The 17,529-nt window shown below is 47.1% G+C and overlaps 2 protein-coding genes across 6 annotated transcripts in view; both read right to left on the bottom strand.

Annotated features, from left to right (window-relative positions):
* The window catches only part of LOC127392334 (NADPH--cytochrome P450 reductase), a 30,000-nt gene extending 25,563 nt beyond the window's left edge, over positions 1–4,437 (bottom strand). The window contains exons 1-2 of one of the 2 annotated variants that reach the window (XM_051636103.1): positions 4,356–4,437; positions 2,282–2,404 (exon numbers count right to left, since the gene is read on the bottom strand). The gene's annotated coding sequence lies outside the window, so the exon portion shown is untranslated. The remainder of the gene's footprint in view (positions 1–2,281; positions 2,405–4,355) is intronic. The other variant, XM_051636104.1, reaches the window with a different exon arrangement.
* A 4,959-nt stretch (positions 4,438–9,396) lies between these two features.
* Positions 9,397–17,529, bottom strand: part of NLK (nemo like kinase) — a 58,849-nt gene continuing 50,716 nt past the window's right edge. For 2 of the 4 annotated variants that reach the window (XM_051636107.1, XM_051636106.1), the window contains exons 8-12: positions 17,339–17,440; positions 14,501–14,587; positions 12,610–12,808; positions 12,174–12,267; positions 9,650–11,645 (exon numbers count right to left, since the gene is read on the bottom strand). In XM_051636107.1, the coding sequence (XP_051492067.1) occupies positions 11,591–11,645; positions 12,174–12,267; positions 12,610–12,808; positions 14,501–14,587; positions 17,339–17,440 (537 nt within the window). In that variant the 3' untranslated portion in view covers positions 9,650–11,590. Of the gene's footprint in view, positions 11,646–12,167; positions 12,268–12,609; positions 12,809–14,500; positions 14,588–17,338; positions 17,441–17,529 lie in introns of all 4 variants that reach the window. The other 2 variants (XM_051636105.1, XM_051636108.1) reach the window with 2 other exon arrangements.

Genomic DNA, 17,529 nt, shown 5'->3' with positions numbered 1-17,529 from the left:
CCAGCCTCCCTTCCCAGGGAGGGACAAAAGTGGTCCATCATGCTGCAGGAACTGTTTGGAAGTGGAACAGGGATCTCACCACCACCGAGATCCAGGAGCTGGGACAAGACTGCAGGACCTTTATACCAACCACCCTTTTGCCAGCTTCTCTGGACACTACTCAGTTAAAACAACTGCTCAGAGGGCTATGCCACAAGATCTCAAGAGCAATCCATTAAGGCATGTATTTTCCATGGTTCAGGTCCTGCTGAAGATGTTTTTTTAAGATGAAGAGGGGAATGTGTTTTTTTTTCCAGCAGCCTCTTCTGCCAATGCTGTCCGAGGTGGAAGCTCCTCCTCCAAACTGGCTGTTTGCTTACAGCCCTGCTGCATTTGTTGAGACTTTCTGTGACCAGCTGGGATTTTGCTACAGCCAAGGAGAGGAGAACTAGGGATGGGGTCAGTAGCCACAGACTCTGACCACTTCCACCAGGAAGAGTTTGGGAAGCAAAACCCTCTAATGCAGTTGTTGTTTGGGAAGTTTCCTTTGAAGCTAACAGCTAGAAAAGCTCCAGAGGAACATGGTTAAACAGATTCTGCAAAGATAAAAAAACTGTAAAGACCTCTGATCAGAACAGTAAGCTTTGGGGAGTTATTTATTTTAAAAAAACCAAATACTGTTTGTACTGGGACATGTATTTAAGGTAGCTTCCCTCTGAGAGCTTTCCAGACATCACATGCCTGTCTCCTGTGCTGCTGTAATATGGCAACTCAGGAATAGAACTGTCCTCCTGCTCCCAGGCCCAGGGTTCACATCTGGCTGCCTTGTGAAAAGCACAGAGTCACTCCAAGAACCTCCCTGCCTGCCATGGGTAGAGAATTCTGAGCTGCATTTCACTTTTTTGAACACTTGTGAAATACAACTACCCAGCCCTGCAATCACACACAAGGGAGTGCACCAGCAGACCCCAGAACATCAATCCTGCACCCAAAGCAGAGATCCCTGTCCCTAAAAGGAACAAGAGGCCACAGGACAAGAGGCAAGTCAGGCAGGGACTAAGTGGGGTCACAGGCTGAAAGGCTGATCCTGAGCTGCTAAAACAGCAGCTCTCCAGCTCCAACACTCCCACCCCGCTACAGTCAACATAAACAAAAGAGAACTTGACACAGGGCTTTTCTTTCCCTTTGTAACAGGAGCTGCTCCTCGTACTTCCAATGGTTACACCTGCAGCCCCATTACACAACTCAGGCTTGCACAACCCTTGCAGCCTTACTCCTCCAAAGTTTGGAGCTAGCTAGAACCTGGAGATGCTACTGATGACCCATGAAAGCAACTCAAGAGATGCATTTCACAAGCAACCAAGCAGCAAGATCCAGCCTACCTGCCACTGCCATGAAGTCAGACCTACCAACTCGCCACCCTGGTTACTAAACCTTCCCAGCAGCCTTGCACAGACACTGCCAGAGCCAGGTTTTTCCAAGGAGAAAAATCCAACCCCATCTTTAACTCCAAACCTCCCCATCTCCTACTCCATACAGCACAAATGGAATGTCAGTCAATAAATCTACATTACTCCTTGCAAATAAATAATCCGGTACCACAGGTCAAACTCAGTTGCTCTTTGGACTTGTGGCCCTAGAGGAGCCACTGGAGATACAAGGGCTCCTCTTCTGCTCTTTCCAGACTCTGCAGGTGACCAGCAGCACATAATTGAGTTCAATGTTTACTTGGGGAGAAGTAAAGAGATTATGAGCCGCCTGTAATCACTTGTTCTAATAGATGAAATTTCAAACTCTATTAAAAAAGCAATCTTGGCAGAGGGGCACCTGTCACTGCAGGGCTTGTGACTCACTCTCAACAATAGATTATACAAAGCAATCTCACCACCCAGATCAAATGATGACATTGGGAAAACAGCTTATGCAAGTTCTAGGAGTTGTGTTTTTAGGGGTAGGAGAGCTCACGTCAGGAAACAGAACAAAGTTCAGTGCCAGCAGGGTAACTGCAGGGTGGCTTTCCTTCATACCAGAGGAAAGGAATGGGGAGGAGATGGCAGGAGAACAGACCTGAGCAGGGAAGCCTTTTCCCTAGTCCTTCAGGAGTGAGCAAACACATTATCTTGGTTGCCAAGAGAGTAAAGATCAAGTGAGATTTCAGCCTGGACACGGTTCCACAGGCCGCTTCTGCTGGGGGTGGCCCAGGTAAAGAAACCATGGCTCCCAGCTCCTGGTGCTGACCTCCCCAAACCCAACTGTGCCCAGAGATGCTGCTCCACAACCTGCAGGACTCCCAGGAGGTTACCTTGCACCAATGGCTCTGCAAGAAAGTCCTGATGGGGCCTGTGAGCTCCAGCACACAGGGCAGCGAGCGGCAGGGAAAGCCTCCGAGTTTCGCTTGTGTGTCCCCGTCGAGCTCCTCCACCTGCTGTGGAAGAAACAACACAGAAGCTGCAGGAGGCATCTACTTGCTCAACCCTGGCTACCAGGAAGGCACCACCCCAGAGACTACCGAAAAATTACAACAAAAAAAAGAGGTTTAGCTCTCTCACAATTAGAGCAGGAGTACTTAACAGAAGATTAAGCGGGCTGTGTAACCTCCTCCCTCCTGGCAGCTCTTCACCTTACTCTCCAAGGCTTTTACACTAGATTAAAAGTCCTCAGTTGTGTCAGGTTTGTTTGGTTTTTTTTCCCTGTAGTGCTGGTATCCTCCCTGCTTCTTGCCTACTTCATGGGAAAACATTCTGCACCATCACATCCACGTGCAACGCAGAGAATTCCCCAAATCCTGACCCTGTGCCACACACACCCTGCTTCAGAGCAGTCAACCCTCCTAAGACACCTCTGAAAAACACAAGAGCTGCACTGGGACAATGTCAGGTTCTCCAGGAGGGGCCTGGCTCACCAGCCCTTCCCCAGCAAAGCCCCAGTTTCCTCACCTGCAGCAGGTGAAGCTGCAAGCTTGCTTTGCATGAGACACAACAGCTCAGCAGGATTTTTTGGAGAACTACCGGAATACTGAAAGAAAGCACCTTCCCTTCTACCCAGCACAAGGGATGTGTGCACCAGTGCACCCAGCACAGAATCTTAAATCCTGCAGGTCCTCACTATGCTCCACACCACACATAAAGCCTTTGGGAAGAAGGGATGGCCTCACCAACACTGTATCAATTCCAGAACTTCAAAACAGGGACCTGACCTTTCCCTGTGCTTTTCCAGCTCCTCAACTGGATACGTTTCTGCTTTTTAAAAAGAGTTGTAGGAGTTCAAACCCATTTCAGCTTCACAAATTCATCCTGGTTAGGCAGAAAATCCCAGTGATCCCTCTTTTCTACACACAACCCACCAGGCATTACTATTTTTTTCATGCTCTAAAAGGTAAACCACGGCCTAAACACCCTCAGCCCAAAGAATGCCCCAAGCTGTGTCAGCTGTGCTTGGTGATAAGTTCCTAAGAATCATTTCCACCTTGATGACTAACTCCCAGGCACTGCAGCCCAGGTGTCTTCACCTCCTCCAGCTTTCTATATTCCCAGACACGGATTTTTTCCATTATTTCCTTCAACAAGCTCATTCCCTCAGGGGTAATTTCACTCCCCAAAGCAGTTCCATCAGGAAAAGCGAGGGGCAAACAGTTTTCCAACACCCCAAAAGTTTGCAAAGGGAAACAGGCAGAACGGCAGCAAACTAGCCCAGCTCAGATCCCAGGAATAACTTTCTGCAGAGAAAGGCCAGGAAAAAAAAAAAAAGTCCATTGAAAGCTTTTCACCAGCAACTGCCTGGGGGTGGGGAAGTACGACCCTCCAAGCAAGCCCCCTGCCCCCCAGCAGCAAGGGGTGATAGAGGACCTCCCAAATAACGGGGGGATCACTCACACCAGACCCCCCACCCCAATAACCGGGGGCTGTGATCATTCCAGCGTGTCCACTCCCCCCCCCCCCCCCCCCAAATAACAGCGGGCCCAGTCACACCGGACACACCCCCCCCCCCCCCCCCCCCAATACAAGGGACCCTGATCAACCCAATCCTCCCAGTACCAGCGGGCCCAGTCACACCAGACCCACCCCGCACAGGCAACCCCCAGAACCAGAGGGGGGGGGGGGGGGGTCGGTCCAGCCGCACCCATCCCCCGCTGAGAAGAGAGAACCCCTTCCTCCCAGCCCCCCCACCACGGAATTCGGGCCCTCCTCTCTCCCCAACCCGCGACCCAGGTCCCCCCGGGGCCTCCCCTCAGCTCAACGGGACCAGCCCCACCTCGGCCATAGGGAACAACCCCCTGAGCGCACAGGGCAAGGCCGAGCCCACCCTCCCCAAACGACGGGAGACCCCCCCCGGCCCCGCTCCGAGCCCCAGAGCCGCCCCCCGGCCCCGGCACCCACCGCCCGGCCCGGCCCGGCCCGCACTGGCGGCGGCGGCCCCGGCAAGGCCGGCACGTACGGCGGATCGCACCACCCGGGCCCGGCGCGGGGGGACCCGCCCTGCAGGCTCCGCCCTCCCCCCCTACGGGCTGCGGGCGGTCCCGCTGCAGATCCCCCCTCTCTGCGGCGGAGCGGGTGGTACGGCCCGGGCGCGCCCGGCGGGGGGTTAAAGGGACAGGACAGGGTCGGGGTGGGGGAGCCGTGAGGGGTCGGGGGGGGGTCTCAGGGTGGGGGGCAGGGGGGCAGGGTGTGGTGCAGCAAAGGGTGGGGGGTGAGGGTGCAGAGAGTTAGGGGGTCAGAGGTCACAGTGGGGTGTAAGGAGGGGGTCAGGGGTGTAAATGGGGAGGGGGGTGGTCAGAGTTGGGGGGGGGGGGGGGGGGGTGTCAGGGTTTGGGCTCGCACTGGGGTCAGGTCACAGCCACCCCCTGGGGCTGCTTCCCCCCCCCGCCTCCGGGCCAGCTGGGATCCCAAAAAGCTGCGGCTTTGCCCTCAAAGCGGAGCCCTGGGAGGGGGGGAAGGGGGGGGGGGTCTCAAGACCTCCCTCCTCCTGACGCCGGCGCTGCCCCCGCTGGGGAGTTGCACAAAGAGCTCCGGAAACATCCCCAGGCGCCCCGGCAGGAAGGGTTTCCCAACCCAGCCCTCCCCACCCTGGCTCCTGCAGGCACGGAGAGACAGGTCCTCTCCTCTCTCCTTTTCTTTCCTATGAACCTGGTCACGACTCTCCCCGACACAGCCCGGACCGAGGCCAGGAGCACGGTGGTCCCGACCACCCCCCCCACGACATCCCCAGAGCCAGGTCAGCCCGGGGCTGGATCCCCTCCCTTGGCACGGGCACATCCAAGGTCACGGTCCCGCTGCTGTCGTGGTGTTGACGCTGACTTCAGAGTCAACAGAACCCTCGGGGAAGGGGCAAAGTCTGTGCTGGCTGAGCTGGGCCCCACGGGCACCCCCAGAGCCAGGAGGGTTGTGGGGGGGGAAGGGGCACCAACCTGGAAAGCAGCAGCTCCAGGGTCACCCCAGCCCTGCCACCGTGACAGGGGAGCAGAGGGCTCAGGGTGTGTGGCCACCCCGGCAGTGCTGCCACCCACCCTGGCTCTGGGATTGACCCCAGGGGAGGTCCTGGGGTGACTCCAGTTCCTGACCATCCCCTGCGGGGTGAACGGCCACAGGTTCACTATGGCAAGGCCTGGGATGCACCAGCCCCGAGGGGACAGCAGGACAGGGCTGGTTTGGGGTCATCCCTGCCCCACCAGGTGCCCAGAGCAAGGACAGGCATCACAGCAGAGCCTGTTCCATTCCACTCCTGCTGGGAAAGGAGCTGGACTTCCATCACACCCAACCCAAACACCTCCCTGACTCTCCCAGCACAGGCTGGGGCTGAACTTGTGGCCGTGGAGCCTCCACAGTGCTGGCAACAAACTGGGACCCAGTGGGACACCAAGGGCAGCTTCCCCCTGGACCCCCAGCTCCTCTTGCACCACACTGGATGCAGAAAACTGGAGGGGAGGGAGCTGGGCTCTCTGGAACATCCTTCCCACAGCAGGACCACTGCCCTGAGTGCAAGGAAATGGTCAGCTCAGCTCCCAGTGCTTGTCCCTGGACTCCTGTCACTCTGCAGTGACCCTCTGAGGATGTGGGGCAACCTGAGGGGCTTTCCAGTGTCACCATGCACCCCACCTCCAGGGCAGATGCAATCCTGACCTTCCAAGAAGCAGCAGTTTTACTGGGAACAAACCTTCAGGGACAGGGACAGCATGTTCCTTACCCAGGGGCAGCCATCTCAGGCTGAACTGGGAGTTTATTGATTTTTTTCCTTTGTTTTGTTGTTTGTTGGTTTTTTTTTTTCCCCCCTTGCTTTAGGAAATTCAATTCACTGTCTCCCCACCAAGGAAATGACCTGGAATTGCAACGTGTGATCAGTTATGTTGCTCTGAGCTTAGACAAATGCCAAGGCCCAACAAGCTGAGGATTTTTACCTTCCTCTCCTACAAATCTGATGCCTCATTTCAGCTTTCAGACTCACTTGCAAGTGTCTTATCCCCACCCCTTCCCTCTCTCCCAGCGATTTCTCTTCTCTGGGTGAGGAGTTCTGGGTTTGCCACCAGCTCTGGAGACCTGGGACTTGCTTGGACTCTGCTGCTGGAGAAGCAGAAGAACCCTCAGCTGATTGATATGACACCATTTCATTTGGAAATGGCTGCCTTTAGAAAAGGCAGGGAACAGACTTCAGTAGGAAAAGTTCTTTCTCTCTGCAAACCTGTCTGAAGGTCACTGAAGGTACAAGAAGTGACCAACAGACATGGTGGCAGTCATGCAAGCTGGACTTGGAACAGCCCTGGGGACATGGTGGGAGCTGTAGAGATCAGAGACACCAAGTGATCTGCCAGGGTCACCAGGAAGCTCATGACAGAGCTGGGAGCAGAAGGAGCCACCCTCCAAACTCTGGGTTACTGCCCACCCTGCCATGTCCCATTCCCAGGGCTCACCTGGAAGTGGCAGTTGCCTTGTCCCAGCACAGAAAGGTTAGTGCCTGGTACCTGCTCCCTCCCTCATGGGCACATCCCACCTGCTGCTGGGGTTGAGGAACCCTCCTTGCCTCCTGGAAGGAGGTTTGCTGTCCATTCCCCACACCAGCCAGGCCTGGGGCTGTGCTGGGAGCCAGCAGACACACCATGGAGACTGTCACAGACCAGGGCTTCCCTCTCCACTGCAAAGCCATGAAACTACTCACTCAAAACACACCAATCCCTCTGAGGGCCCTGCAGGGAGAGCCAACCAGATCAACTGGGAAGAGTCAGAAAGGAAAAATACCCCATTTCCAGCCCCACAAGCGTTTCCTAGTGAGCAGCACCACTCAGCCCAGTGTGTGTCCTTCATCCCCGACCTGAAGTGCAGCTCACACCCAGCAGACACCCACAGCCTGCCCTGCTGTCCCCATCACACCCGACTCACTGTGGCTGTCATGGCACAAGGTGACAAGGGCTGCTGGAGAAGGAAGCATCTGCCTGACAACACGGGGCTTCTTCAGAAGCTGAAGAGGGGAGAAAAGAAAGAGGGACACAGGTGGTTTGGAGCAGGCAGCTGCCAATACTGCTGGAGACCCCAGGTCACTGATAGCATGGAAGAGCCCTGAGGCTGCAGAAGTTTCTGGGGGACAGGTTAGACGCTGCAAGAACATCTCTTAAGAGCACAACAAAATGCTAAGCAAAGATTCAAGGGCAACAGTTGAGATCCTGGCTGATTTACACACACAGACAGCAGATTCCTCCTGGGCACCACGGCACAGAAAAGCAGCTAGGCAGCTGGAAACAAAGCTTAAGTCCTACCAACTTCACCAGGCTCCTTCATCAATGCCAAAGGCCCCAAACATTGACAAACAGGCTGAGCTAGTGCAGTGCCATCAGATAACCAGGGCAGCGTGTCAGAGCACGCAGGGGCTGCAGCTTAAGAACCTCCAGCATTTCAGAGCTGTGTTCAAGCCATTCAGTGGTTACAGGAATAGTCACTGTGAGTCAACATCTTGGCCACTGCCTGCCCGTGGCATCTTAATAAAGCAGTTGTTGTGGTTCCTCTAGGCCATTTGCTGTGCCTTTTTTTTTTCCTCACCCTGCCTCTGCACTTTTTGGGGTATAAAAAAAAAGCTTCACCTCCCTCAAAAGCAACGGAGTGGGAGGAGACAGGCTGGAAGTCAAGCCCAGAGGGGAAAGTGGCACTGGAGGCAGCAAGGTGGGTGGCAGTGGTCAGTTCTTCAGGGTCTGGAAGTGCTTCAGATGCACCTGCACCCAGGGCACCCTGGGGGGCCACACACAGCTCCTTGGTGCCCCCACCCTCCTCCTGTCCACCCTGGGACACTGACCCTGCCACTGTGCTCCAAACCCACAGCAGCATCGATTCCAACACCCCAGGATCCCTCTTGAGGACTTAATGAACAAATAAATAAATACACCAAAGGGCCCCCACACCCCAGGGCTGAGCACTCCCTGACTCCAGCAGGAATTCTGCCTGGGGGAAGGATAGGAACTTTGAGGACCATTACCTGTGACAGCTCCTGTCATGCCAACCAGTGCCTGTGCCCAGCAGGACAGGAGGTAGCAGAGAAGGGGTGACTGCTGGTGCCTCTGGTCCCCACAGTCCCAGGGCAACACGGGCCACCACAACCATGTGGGAACAGGCTGTGATCCTCTTGTCAATCCCAGGATGGAGGTGTCATCATCACAGGACGGAGTAAGGCATCTGCTTGTCCTTGTCATCTCCCTGGCCCTTGCAGTGGTCTCTGCTGCAGCAGATGCAGAGTCCAGCCCCCCAGCACAGGATCCCTGGCCCAGCATCCAGCTCCTGCTGCCAGCACTGCTGGAATCAGCCCAGCTCCAGGTCCACTCAGAACTTCTTCCCCTGCAGCAGCTCCACATGGGGGGAGAGAAAGGGGCTGCGTTAGCTGAGGGGATGTGGGATCCAGCCCTGCCCTGGGGTTCCCCTGCCAGCCTGGGGATGTCTGCAGCATCCTGCCCCCCACAGCCCCAAAAAGAGCTGATTTTTAGCTATCTTGGAAACCTTGCCTTCCTTCCCATTTTTAGTGCTGGCAGCTGAAACGGGGCATTTTATGGCTGTTAGGGATAAGGCAGTGAGGAGGAAGGTGCATGGGAAGAGCCAGGGTAGGGGCAACCCCTCCCAGGACACCTTTTGGGGGGAACCCCAAAGGCACAATAGTGGCAGGGAAGGTGGGTGAGGGTGAGGAGCAGGGTGCCAGGGGAGGAAGGTTGGGGGCAGGCTGGGGGTACTCACCACACAGCCTTCTGGGAGCAGTGGGTAGGTGTCTCCTGGTAGCACTAAAGGCAACTAGGTTCAGCAACAGGCAAGCATGAAGCCATCCTGACACCACTGTCAGTTCTAAAACATGTTAAGATTTCACTCCTAACAGCATGGAGACTTGAGAAGAGATTTGAAGAGGCAGATACAAGAGTCACAAACAACATGTGGGCCAGCCCTGGAAGACAGGACGTGCTGAGAGGCTTAGCAGTTTATTTCTTGTGAGGTCCAGAGGCTTGAACTACACAGTTCAATTTGTTTGGTCTTTAAAAAAGGTCATACTCATAAAACATGAACATTTTCAGTCATATTCAGCAACACCACAGCATGTTGGATTAGGACTACAGGAAACAAGGAAAGCATTTGAGCTGGAAAAAAAAAAATAACACAAACTTTAAGTCAAATTCATGGATGCCTTTACACTTCCCAATAAAGTGCAAGTCAATTGCTCATTTTGATTTCATCTTTATCCAGGATCAAACTTAAGAGAAAATATTTTGTTTCAGAAGCCATACATATGCATATATGTATGCAGATATGTATGTGGGTGTGCATGTGTGTGTACAAATCAAAACCATGCTCAAAACAAGATGCTAGAAAGTCTTTTTACTTGCATTCTTTTAGACAGCACTTAATTGAGATTGTAACAACTTATTCTTAAATCAAGGTGGGAGATCAGACAGGAAAGAAAAGATAACACCACTTCTTTTTCAAATGTCACATTTAATGTTTTCACCACTGTACTTCAAATCTACATTTTACAAAGTGACCAGCAAGTGTGCCACATTAACTGACCAACCTCTGAGATTTTACCTTTCATACCAGTGTCTTCTTGGGCTCTTTTAATGAAACACGTTGCTCATTCAAGTGAATTGAAATGCTTGAGTTGGTTTTATTCTCAGGAGCCTCATAAAAAACAAAGATATTGCACCATCTTTGTTCAGTTATTCAATGTTTGTCTCTTTCACAGCAAATAATTACTTCATTGAAGTTAAAACTTCCAAACATAACTTACTAATAGTCTCCAATTTCAGCTCAGATCACTCTTGTTGAAAATACTCTGCTAAATACAGATAACTTACAATAACTTTAACAGTTAATTGTCCATAACAAACACCACAGTTTTTATCTCCAGACCAATGCTCAAATTTTAAGACCACCCTTTCAGTTTTTCTTTCTACAGGTGAAAAACAGTCTTCAATTTTCTAGTCTCGTTTTAAATATAAAAGTTGGAAGGGACATTCAAGTTTCAAGTCTCCACACTGAACTTAAAAATAAAAAAAGAAAAAAAAAATATCATGTGGAGGTAAACAAACCAAGTTGTATACTCCAGGAGGTAGAGGCCTTCAATTTGTGTTCATATATACATATGCACAGAATTCAGTGTTCCAACAGAAAAAGAATTAGCCAAAAAGTAATAAAAGTTATTTAACTACTGTGACATTTCAAGACTTCCACAGCTTTGCCTAAAGACACAAACACAATTAACATAATTCCCTATGTGCTTTTTTTTTTTTTCTCCTTTTTTCTTTTTTTTTTCTCTCTCAACTGTCCAGTGCAGGAAAAAGTTCTCACAAAATTTCACAGACCTAAAATGTGCAAGCTAGTTTCTCTCTATACAGCAATGATGTCAGGGATCTCTGAAATTAGCCCATAAATGGAATTATTTACACACATAGAAGATGCATGCTGGGGGGTTTTATGTAAGAAAGAGCAGAAAAACTTCTAATAAAAATAGATTAAATATATATATATATATTTATACTGGGTAAGGAAACAGAAGTTTAGTCTCTCCTAGTCACAAACTCATTCTCTCTACTCACAACATTGGATTTTAGAACAGCACACATCACCATCACAGCTCTAGTGAGAAGCTATTTATAGGACTGGATCACCAGGCAATGTGCCCACCCAGGGTGGTCACTGCCATCCCAAGGGACTTCATGATTGGTCACAGTCAAGTTTTCTGTATTCCTTAGTTTTAGAAAACCCCAAATCTTCAGGAATGGCTCAATATCAAAATGTAGGTCTGTTTGTACAATCTCACTTCGATAAAAAGAAAATAAAGAAAAAACATAACAAAACAAAAACAAACCTCCCCAAATTTGGTTCAATTCTGTTTGTTCTGAGCTGAGCCATCACAGCTGCACTAGAATTCATAAAACACGTGCAACTCTGGGTAAAATATTTTCTTCTAAAAGCACAACCACTTTACAAGATTAAAAGTCTAGTACATTTCTAAATATTATTCATATTGTACAAGTAGTGGTTGTTAATTTAAAACTTCATTAGTAAAATTACAGTACAAGCATAATTAACCTCCAGAATTGCAAATCCCAGACTCCAGTGGAAAGCTACATTACATCTTCAGTAGTATATTATCTTCCACTTTACTCCCAAACCAGTGGAGATGGTGGCATCTCAGATGGTTGAGCAACTGTGGAACTAGAAGGCAGGTGATACAGAAAATCAGTGTTCATTTGCAATAGGTAATAGACAAGAAAGTTAATGCTCAACCAGTAAGCAAACATTTCATGGAAAACAAAAAGCCCCACCAAAATCAAACCAAAACAACCCAGGACCAACACTTAACATCACTGGTAACAAATCTTTTGCTATACTTTATCTACTTATTTTCTTCATGATTTTTCATCTATTAGCCATTCATATTTTTCCAGTGCAATTCTACAATCAAAATTCAACTTGTCAGCCTGTCAGTTCTAGTTTTGATCCTGACTTCTGTACTTTTCTGCAAAAATATTACTTGAAACTTTTGCACACTTTACTTAAATTGTAAAACAATTCATAGAAGTATTTTTAAAATATAACTATACAAGTCTTGTGTTTTTTTTTTTCTCTCAGAAGTTACCTATGGGCTTTTCCTACTTTCAGAAACTTAAAACATTTTGGATATGCCAATTCTGTACTACTAATAAATGTGAATTAATATCAGATGTGATTACATACAGTTACCTAATAAAGCTCTTAAAAGCAGCAGACTGAGGGTTGATGCAGAGAGGCACTCTGTTTCCTTTCTGCTGTTCCAAAATGAACTGATGAATTATTTCTGTACAAAGGAGGAAAACAAAAAAGCACTGTCAAGACTTGTTGCTTCACTAAAGTGCATTGAAGACTGGCTGAAAATGTATCTTCTTGAAAACAGGTGTTAGTAAGTATAAAAGAACTCCAGCTTCCTTACATCTAGCCTGGCACCACACCTGAGAGCATAAATTCACACAGAACTCTTACATGCACACTGAAATAAATGTATATAAAAGAAGCCCCTGATCACCCCTATAATACTAGTTATAGATTATATCCCAGTTTTAGGGTTAGTGTATGAATCCAGGCTGCACGTTATGGGACAGAGCAGGAAGAGAAATGCAGATGTGAAGGTCCTACTACTCACCTTTAACCTGCCGAACAGAACTGAGGTTCTTCTCAAAAGTGTCATCAAATTTGGGATTCGTTACAGGTTCAAAGTCACTCGTATAAACTCTTCCAGTAGATGTGGAAAAACAACATTTACACATACAGGTGTGGTATCTCAAGCGCCCTTCGTCGAGATAGGGGTGAGCTAAGGCATCCTTAGCAGATATTCTTTTGGACTGCAACGTGGAATTGGAATAACACAAAAGAGTCAGCAGATATTTGGAACAGTCTAAGTTTACTCGTCGATTCATTCTAAAATCGTTTTCATAACCCCCTAATCCCGTTAAAGGATTAGCTCAGGTTTCCAGGCCTGCCCAGGCTGCCACTAGGGGGAAGGGTTTGCTTAAAAACAAGCTGCTCTGCCACGATGACATTGACCTCTCTGTGCTACAGCTAGAAAATGTAGCTAATGTGATTGTTAGAAATGGTTTTCAAGAATTCCTTCCTCTGGATAACCTTAAAACTATGACTCCTGTAACAAATCAAAATAAGCCCAAAGAAAGCAATGTCAGCAAGGATGGCATTTTGTTGGGTCCATACTCTGCAAAACATTTTCATGTGCCCTTAAATAAGTGTTTGAAGTACAACCCAACTTTAGGCATCACTGCTGACAGAGTCACTCAGGATATGGCATCTGCAGTTCTCAGGAACCCTTTGCACATCAAGTTTCAGAACACAAGTGGTCAAGGAAGTGCAGGAAAGAGGGTCAGAGCAGTGGTTTAAATTACAAAGTCGACTTCCACATCAATAAGACTTCTTTTGTTCATAAGCCAAGTAACTCAGACTCCAGGTGTCCAACACCAACCCATTAAGGAAGGAGAAGACCACCTGTTTCTAAACAATTGCACAGAAATGCTGCTGCAAATTCATGGAGCAATGAAACCCATAGTTTTAGGTGAATTAAAACAAAACACAACCAGAACAGAAGTTACTTGCTCAGAACTACAGAGCAAGAGCAATGGCAAAGCTTGGTACAACCCAACTGTTCCAATTCCCAGGATATTTTTTAGATGGAATTAAAATCACCTGTTCTAAAGGATTCTTTGAAAAAATAAAACCACATTTATTTAAATGTGATTTGAGAATAACAGTGTTCTAAGTGTTAAGTGAGTCAGAAAGGAAAAAAAAGAAGTTCATTTTCATGGAAGTTATGACTTAACATTTCAATGGTTTTGTTCAGTAAAGCAATCTTAAGGTTTTAAAAAAAATAATCAAAGGTACTGCCTTCTGAATGCTTTCTCAGTTACAAGCTTATTCCTTTGCAGTTCAGTCAATCTGTCTGTTTTTCATTTGAAATGTTACAGGTTTTTCTATAAGTAGGAAATAATTAAGACCATTGATTCAGGTATCAGCTTTTCTAGTGACAATTTTTTATAGTATGCCCAAGATATGAAATCTAAAATCCACAGCAGCACTTTTTTATTAGAAAAACAGATGCTTAGTGGAAAAAAAAAAAGATCCTGTTATGTGACTGTGTGGATGTAGAAGGAATTTTTTTATATGTTGCAAGACCATGAACACCCACACATCTCTAATTAGAACTGCATCAAAGTATCTGATGTTCTGCTACCTACACCTAGCCAGGAAAAGACAGCATGATTCATGAACACCCTCATCTTTCTCACTCCATCGTAGCTTTCTTCAAAAGACCACTAGATTTTAAATGCACAACCCTAATTCCTGGAGGAAATTAATGGACTAATTATAAGATGGTCCTTTCAGGTCTTTTACAGACCCAAAAGTACTGAAATACAAGGCAGAAGAAAGGCAGGTAAAGCAGTCCTTGACTTCAAAGAGTCATTTATGTAGCAGACAACAAAAACTGTTGAAACAAAAAGGTATGAGAAGTCATTTTAAATCCTACTTACTGGATCAAAGACCAACATTCTGCAAAGGAGATGAACTGCTTCATGTGTAGCTTGACTGGACAGTGTATATAGGACAGGAAGGGATGGCTGTAGGGGAAAGAGGAGAAAGGGAAGTACAGATAGTTGTCCTGTCAGATCCATCAGCAAGAACACACTGTTACAGCACGTGTTATTTTATAGTTACCAAGGACAAACTTCTTGTTAAAAAGGACATGCACTTCCCAACAAACACTGTTACAAAACTCAGCAATTGGAATAGGGATCTGATTTTTTTTTTCTCCCCTTAGTTCAGATCTAATCCCTGGGCAAACCTGTATTTTATTCATCTCTTTTTCTCCAGAGACACCACTTTAAGCTGTAGCTACTCAGAGGTTTGATTAACCACATCATTTCCAGTATTTCATTTTTCTGATCTTCAATCATTGCCAAATCATGGATTCTTTTGCTTTTCCTTACCCAGACGATCCATATCTAACTGGCAGTACAATTAAAATGACCTTCAGGCATACAGCACTTTGCATAAACAGGCTTGGAGGTCTGGGGGAGGGGAAAAGAGGGTTCAGTGAAAAAAAAAAACAACAACCCTTCTTTTCTAGTGCAGCACTCAGGGCACGAGCTGCAGTTGCCAGTTCAGCAACTTTATCGATTCACTTAAATTCCAGTTTGAAGTAAAATTTTTAAAATAAAAACAAAATTACAAAGAAGTCTACATAGTATGTCCATTTTCATTATGCCAACACCCAGTGGGGTGGGTTTTTTTTAATTCAGCAGCTTCATGCATTGAACTATTTTCACAGAAAGCAGCAAAATGCTTTACCCCTTAACTCCTACTGGGCTCACCTACATCGATTAAAAATAGTTTGCGCGACAAAGTAATTACCAGTTTTTAGCTTGGTTTTCTCTCCCTATTAATCTAATTAAGAACCTGGTAACATTTAGCTATTTATAACCAGCAAAATCTCCACTTGAGAAGATGAGAAGCCATGAATTTGCAGTCAAACATGAGTGTGTTGGAAGTTGAAAACAGAAATATCATGGAAGGTATCCACTAAATGGATGTCTTGGAAAACTCCCTGTTTTCCAAGTGGCCAAGGAAAACACCAGCTCCAGAGACTGTTCAGCTTCTGCAGCCCTCCATGAAAAATGAATGTTGTTTCCTTCAAGAAGCACAGAACTAACTGCTTGTAGTTTCTTTCCTATCACCTAGTGGCTACAGGACATTAAATCTGTATTAGAAACATTTTGCACCATCTCACATCACTTGCTTTTTAGTATTCCCAACGTTCAGTGGGTCAAGAGAGACACAGTCCCAGTAGCACTGGGACTAGAGAGTCAGAAGACAATCTGACTCTTGACAGAACATCCTGGCTTAACAAACTGAACAAGGCTAACAAATAAATTCCAGAGTTCTTGCTTACTACTACCAAGAGCACAACTCCTGTACCTTGGAAATGTCAAGTGATTATCACATTATCAGAACTTTAAACCAATGTATTCTATGAAGTATCTGGATGTATTTCTATACAGTTGCCTATTTTTATATGTAAGTACAGTGGCTGCCAGCTTCAATGACTATAAAACTTAGTTGTTTTTAAAAAAAAATATCCCAAAGCTTGAAAGTGCAGGACTATGTGCTGAAAAGCTACAGTTCTCCCAGTGTGAGAGAGCAAAAAAATAAGACTTGGTTTCAAAACTGGTAAAGACAGTCTTAAGGAAATCCTCTTATTAATAATGTGAAAAGAAAAAAAAAAAAATCAAGAAGCTTGTCATAAAATGGAATAGAGATGCACTTGATGTAGTGCATCAAAAGTGCCAAGGAGGCAGAACTCCCACGTTACTAATATAGCAGAATCTATATTCAATGCTCATTTCTATGGTAACTACTATTGTGGTGAGCAGACATTTGAGAAATTACTTCAACGTGCAGAAAATAAAGATGCAAACTTAACTACTCTGATGTATTAACATGTCCAGGTCATTAATTTTGTTAGTTTTTACTATCTAACAATCATAAAAAAGACCATATTGGATGGATGCACTGCTAGATTACTGGGCTATGGATTCCTGCATAAGCATTTCTTTGTATCTATTAACAGTACATTTCATTTGCCCTTTTTTTTTTCCTCCAGTCAGCATAATGATATCACCCTGCCTCTTTTCTGTTGTTTGTTGTTGTTGTTGTTTTTGTTTTTTAATTAACTTTTACTTCAGTTACTCTGAATGTTGTGTCTCAGTGTTCAGCATCTTGTGATGCCTTTCCCAAACAGCTCAGGTCACAGCTCAGATGTGCAAGGGGACTCCCTTGGTGATGAGTTGCTGGGCTGCTCTGTTGGTAGAGCTGCATAACAGGAGATCTCCACTTCTAACACTCTCCATCCTGTCAGTACAGGAGTCCCTTGGGGGCATTCTGAGCTATACTGTCAATTTTCATTTATGTCTCCTGCCAATATTATCACTTAAATTTAACATCGTCACTCCAAATAGCTATCAAAATGCTGTTGCTTCAAAAAAGGAGATTTTCACTTCCAGCAGCAAGTTAAATAATACAAAAGACAGAAGCCAGGGATGTACTTTGTTGGTGAAAACCCACCATCTCAACAGCAGTTTGAGGAACTGCCCTGTTAACCCACAACACTGTGACACCACGAGCAGCCCTGGTAAAGTCAACCCTGTTGAGAAACGGGGACAGCCCGAGATTGACCATCCAAACCAAACATGCCATGAGAGATGAAACAGCGCAATGGTGCAGCAGGAGGATCCTGCCCTGAGGAAATCTGACCTTGGAGGAGCTGAGTGAAGGACAGTGTTGACCAACAGAGCAGGGAGCTCCAGCCTTACCTGTTTATGAGGACTCCTGAGTATATGTGCCTTGGCGCCTTCACAAGCCGTCCGCATCGCTTCCAGCGACGGCGTTCCCAGCAGGTCTGTGATCAGATCCAACTGCAGGCACAGAAAAAACAGTTGAGATCTTGGGCAGATACCAATATATTTCACTACCAGAGCAGACTCTTAAGGGACCACAACATTTC

Source organism: Apus apus, chromosome 18 (assembly GCF_020740795.1).
Source record: "Apus apus isolate bApuApu2 chromosome 18, bApuApu2.pri.cur, whole genome shotgun sequence".
NCBI classification, from domain to species: Eukaryota; Metazoa; Chordata; class Aves; order Apodiformes; family Apodidae; genus Apus; species Apus apus.
Note: the sequence above shows the minus strand (reverse complement) of the source record. Positions and strands in the feature narration are given on the sequence as shown.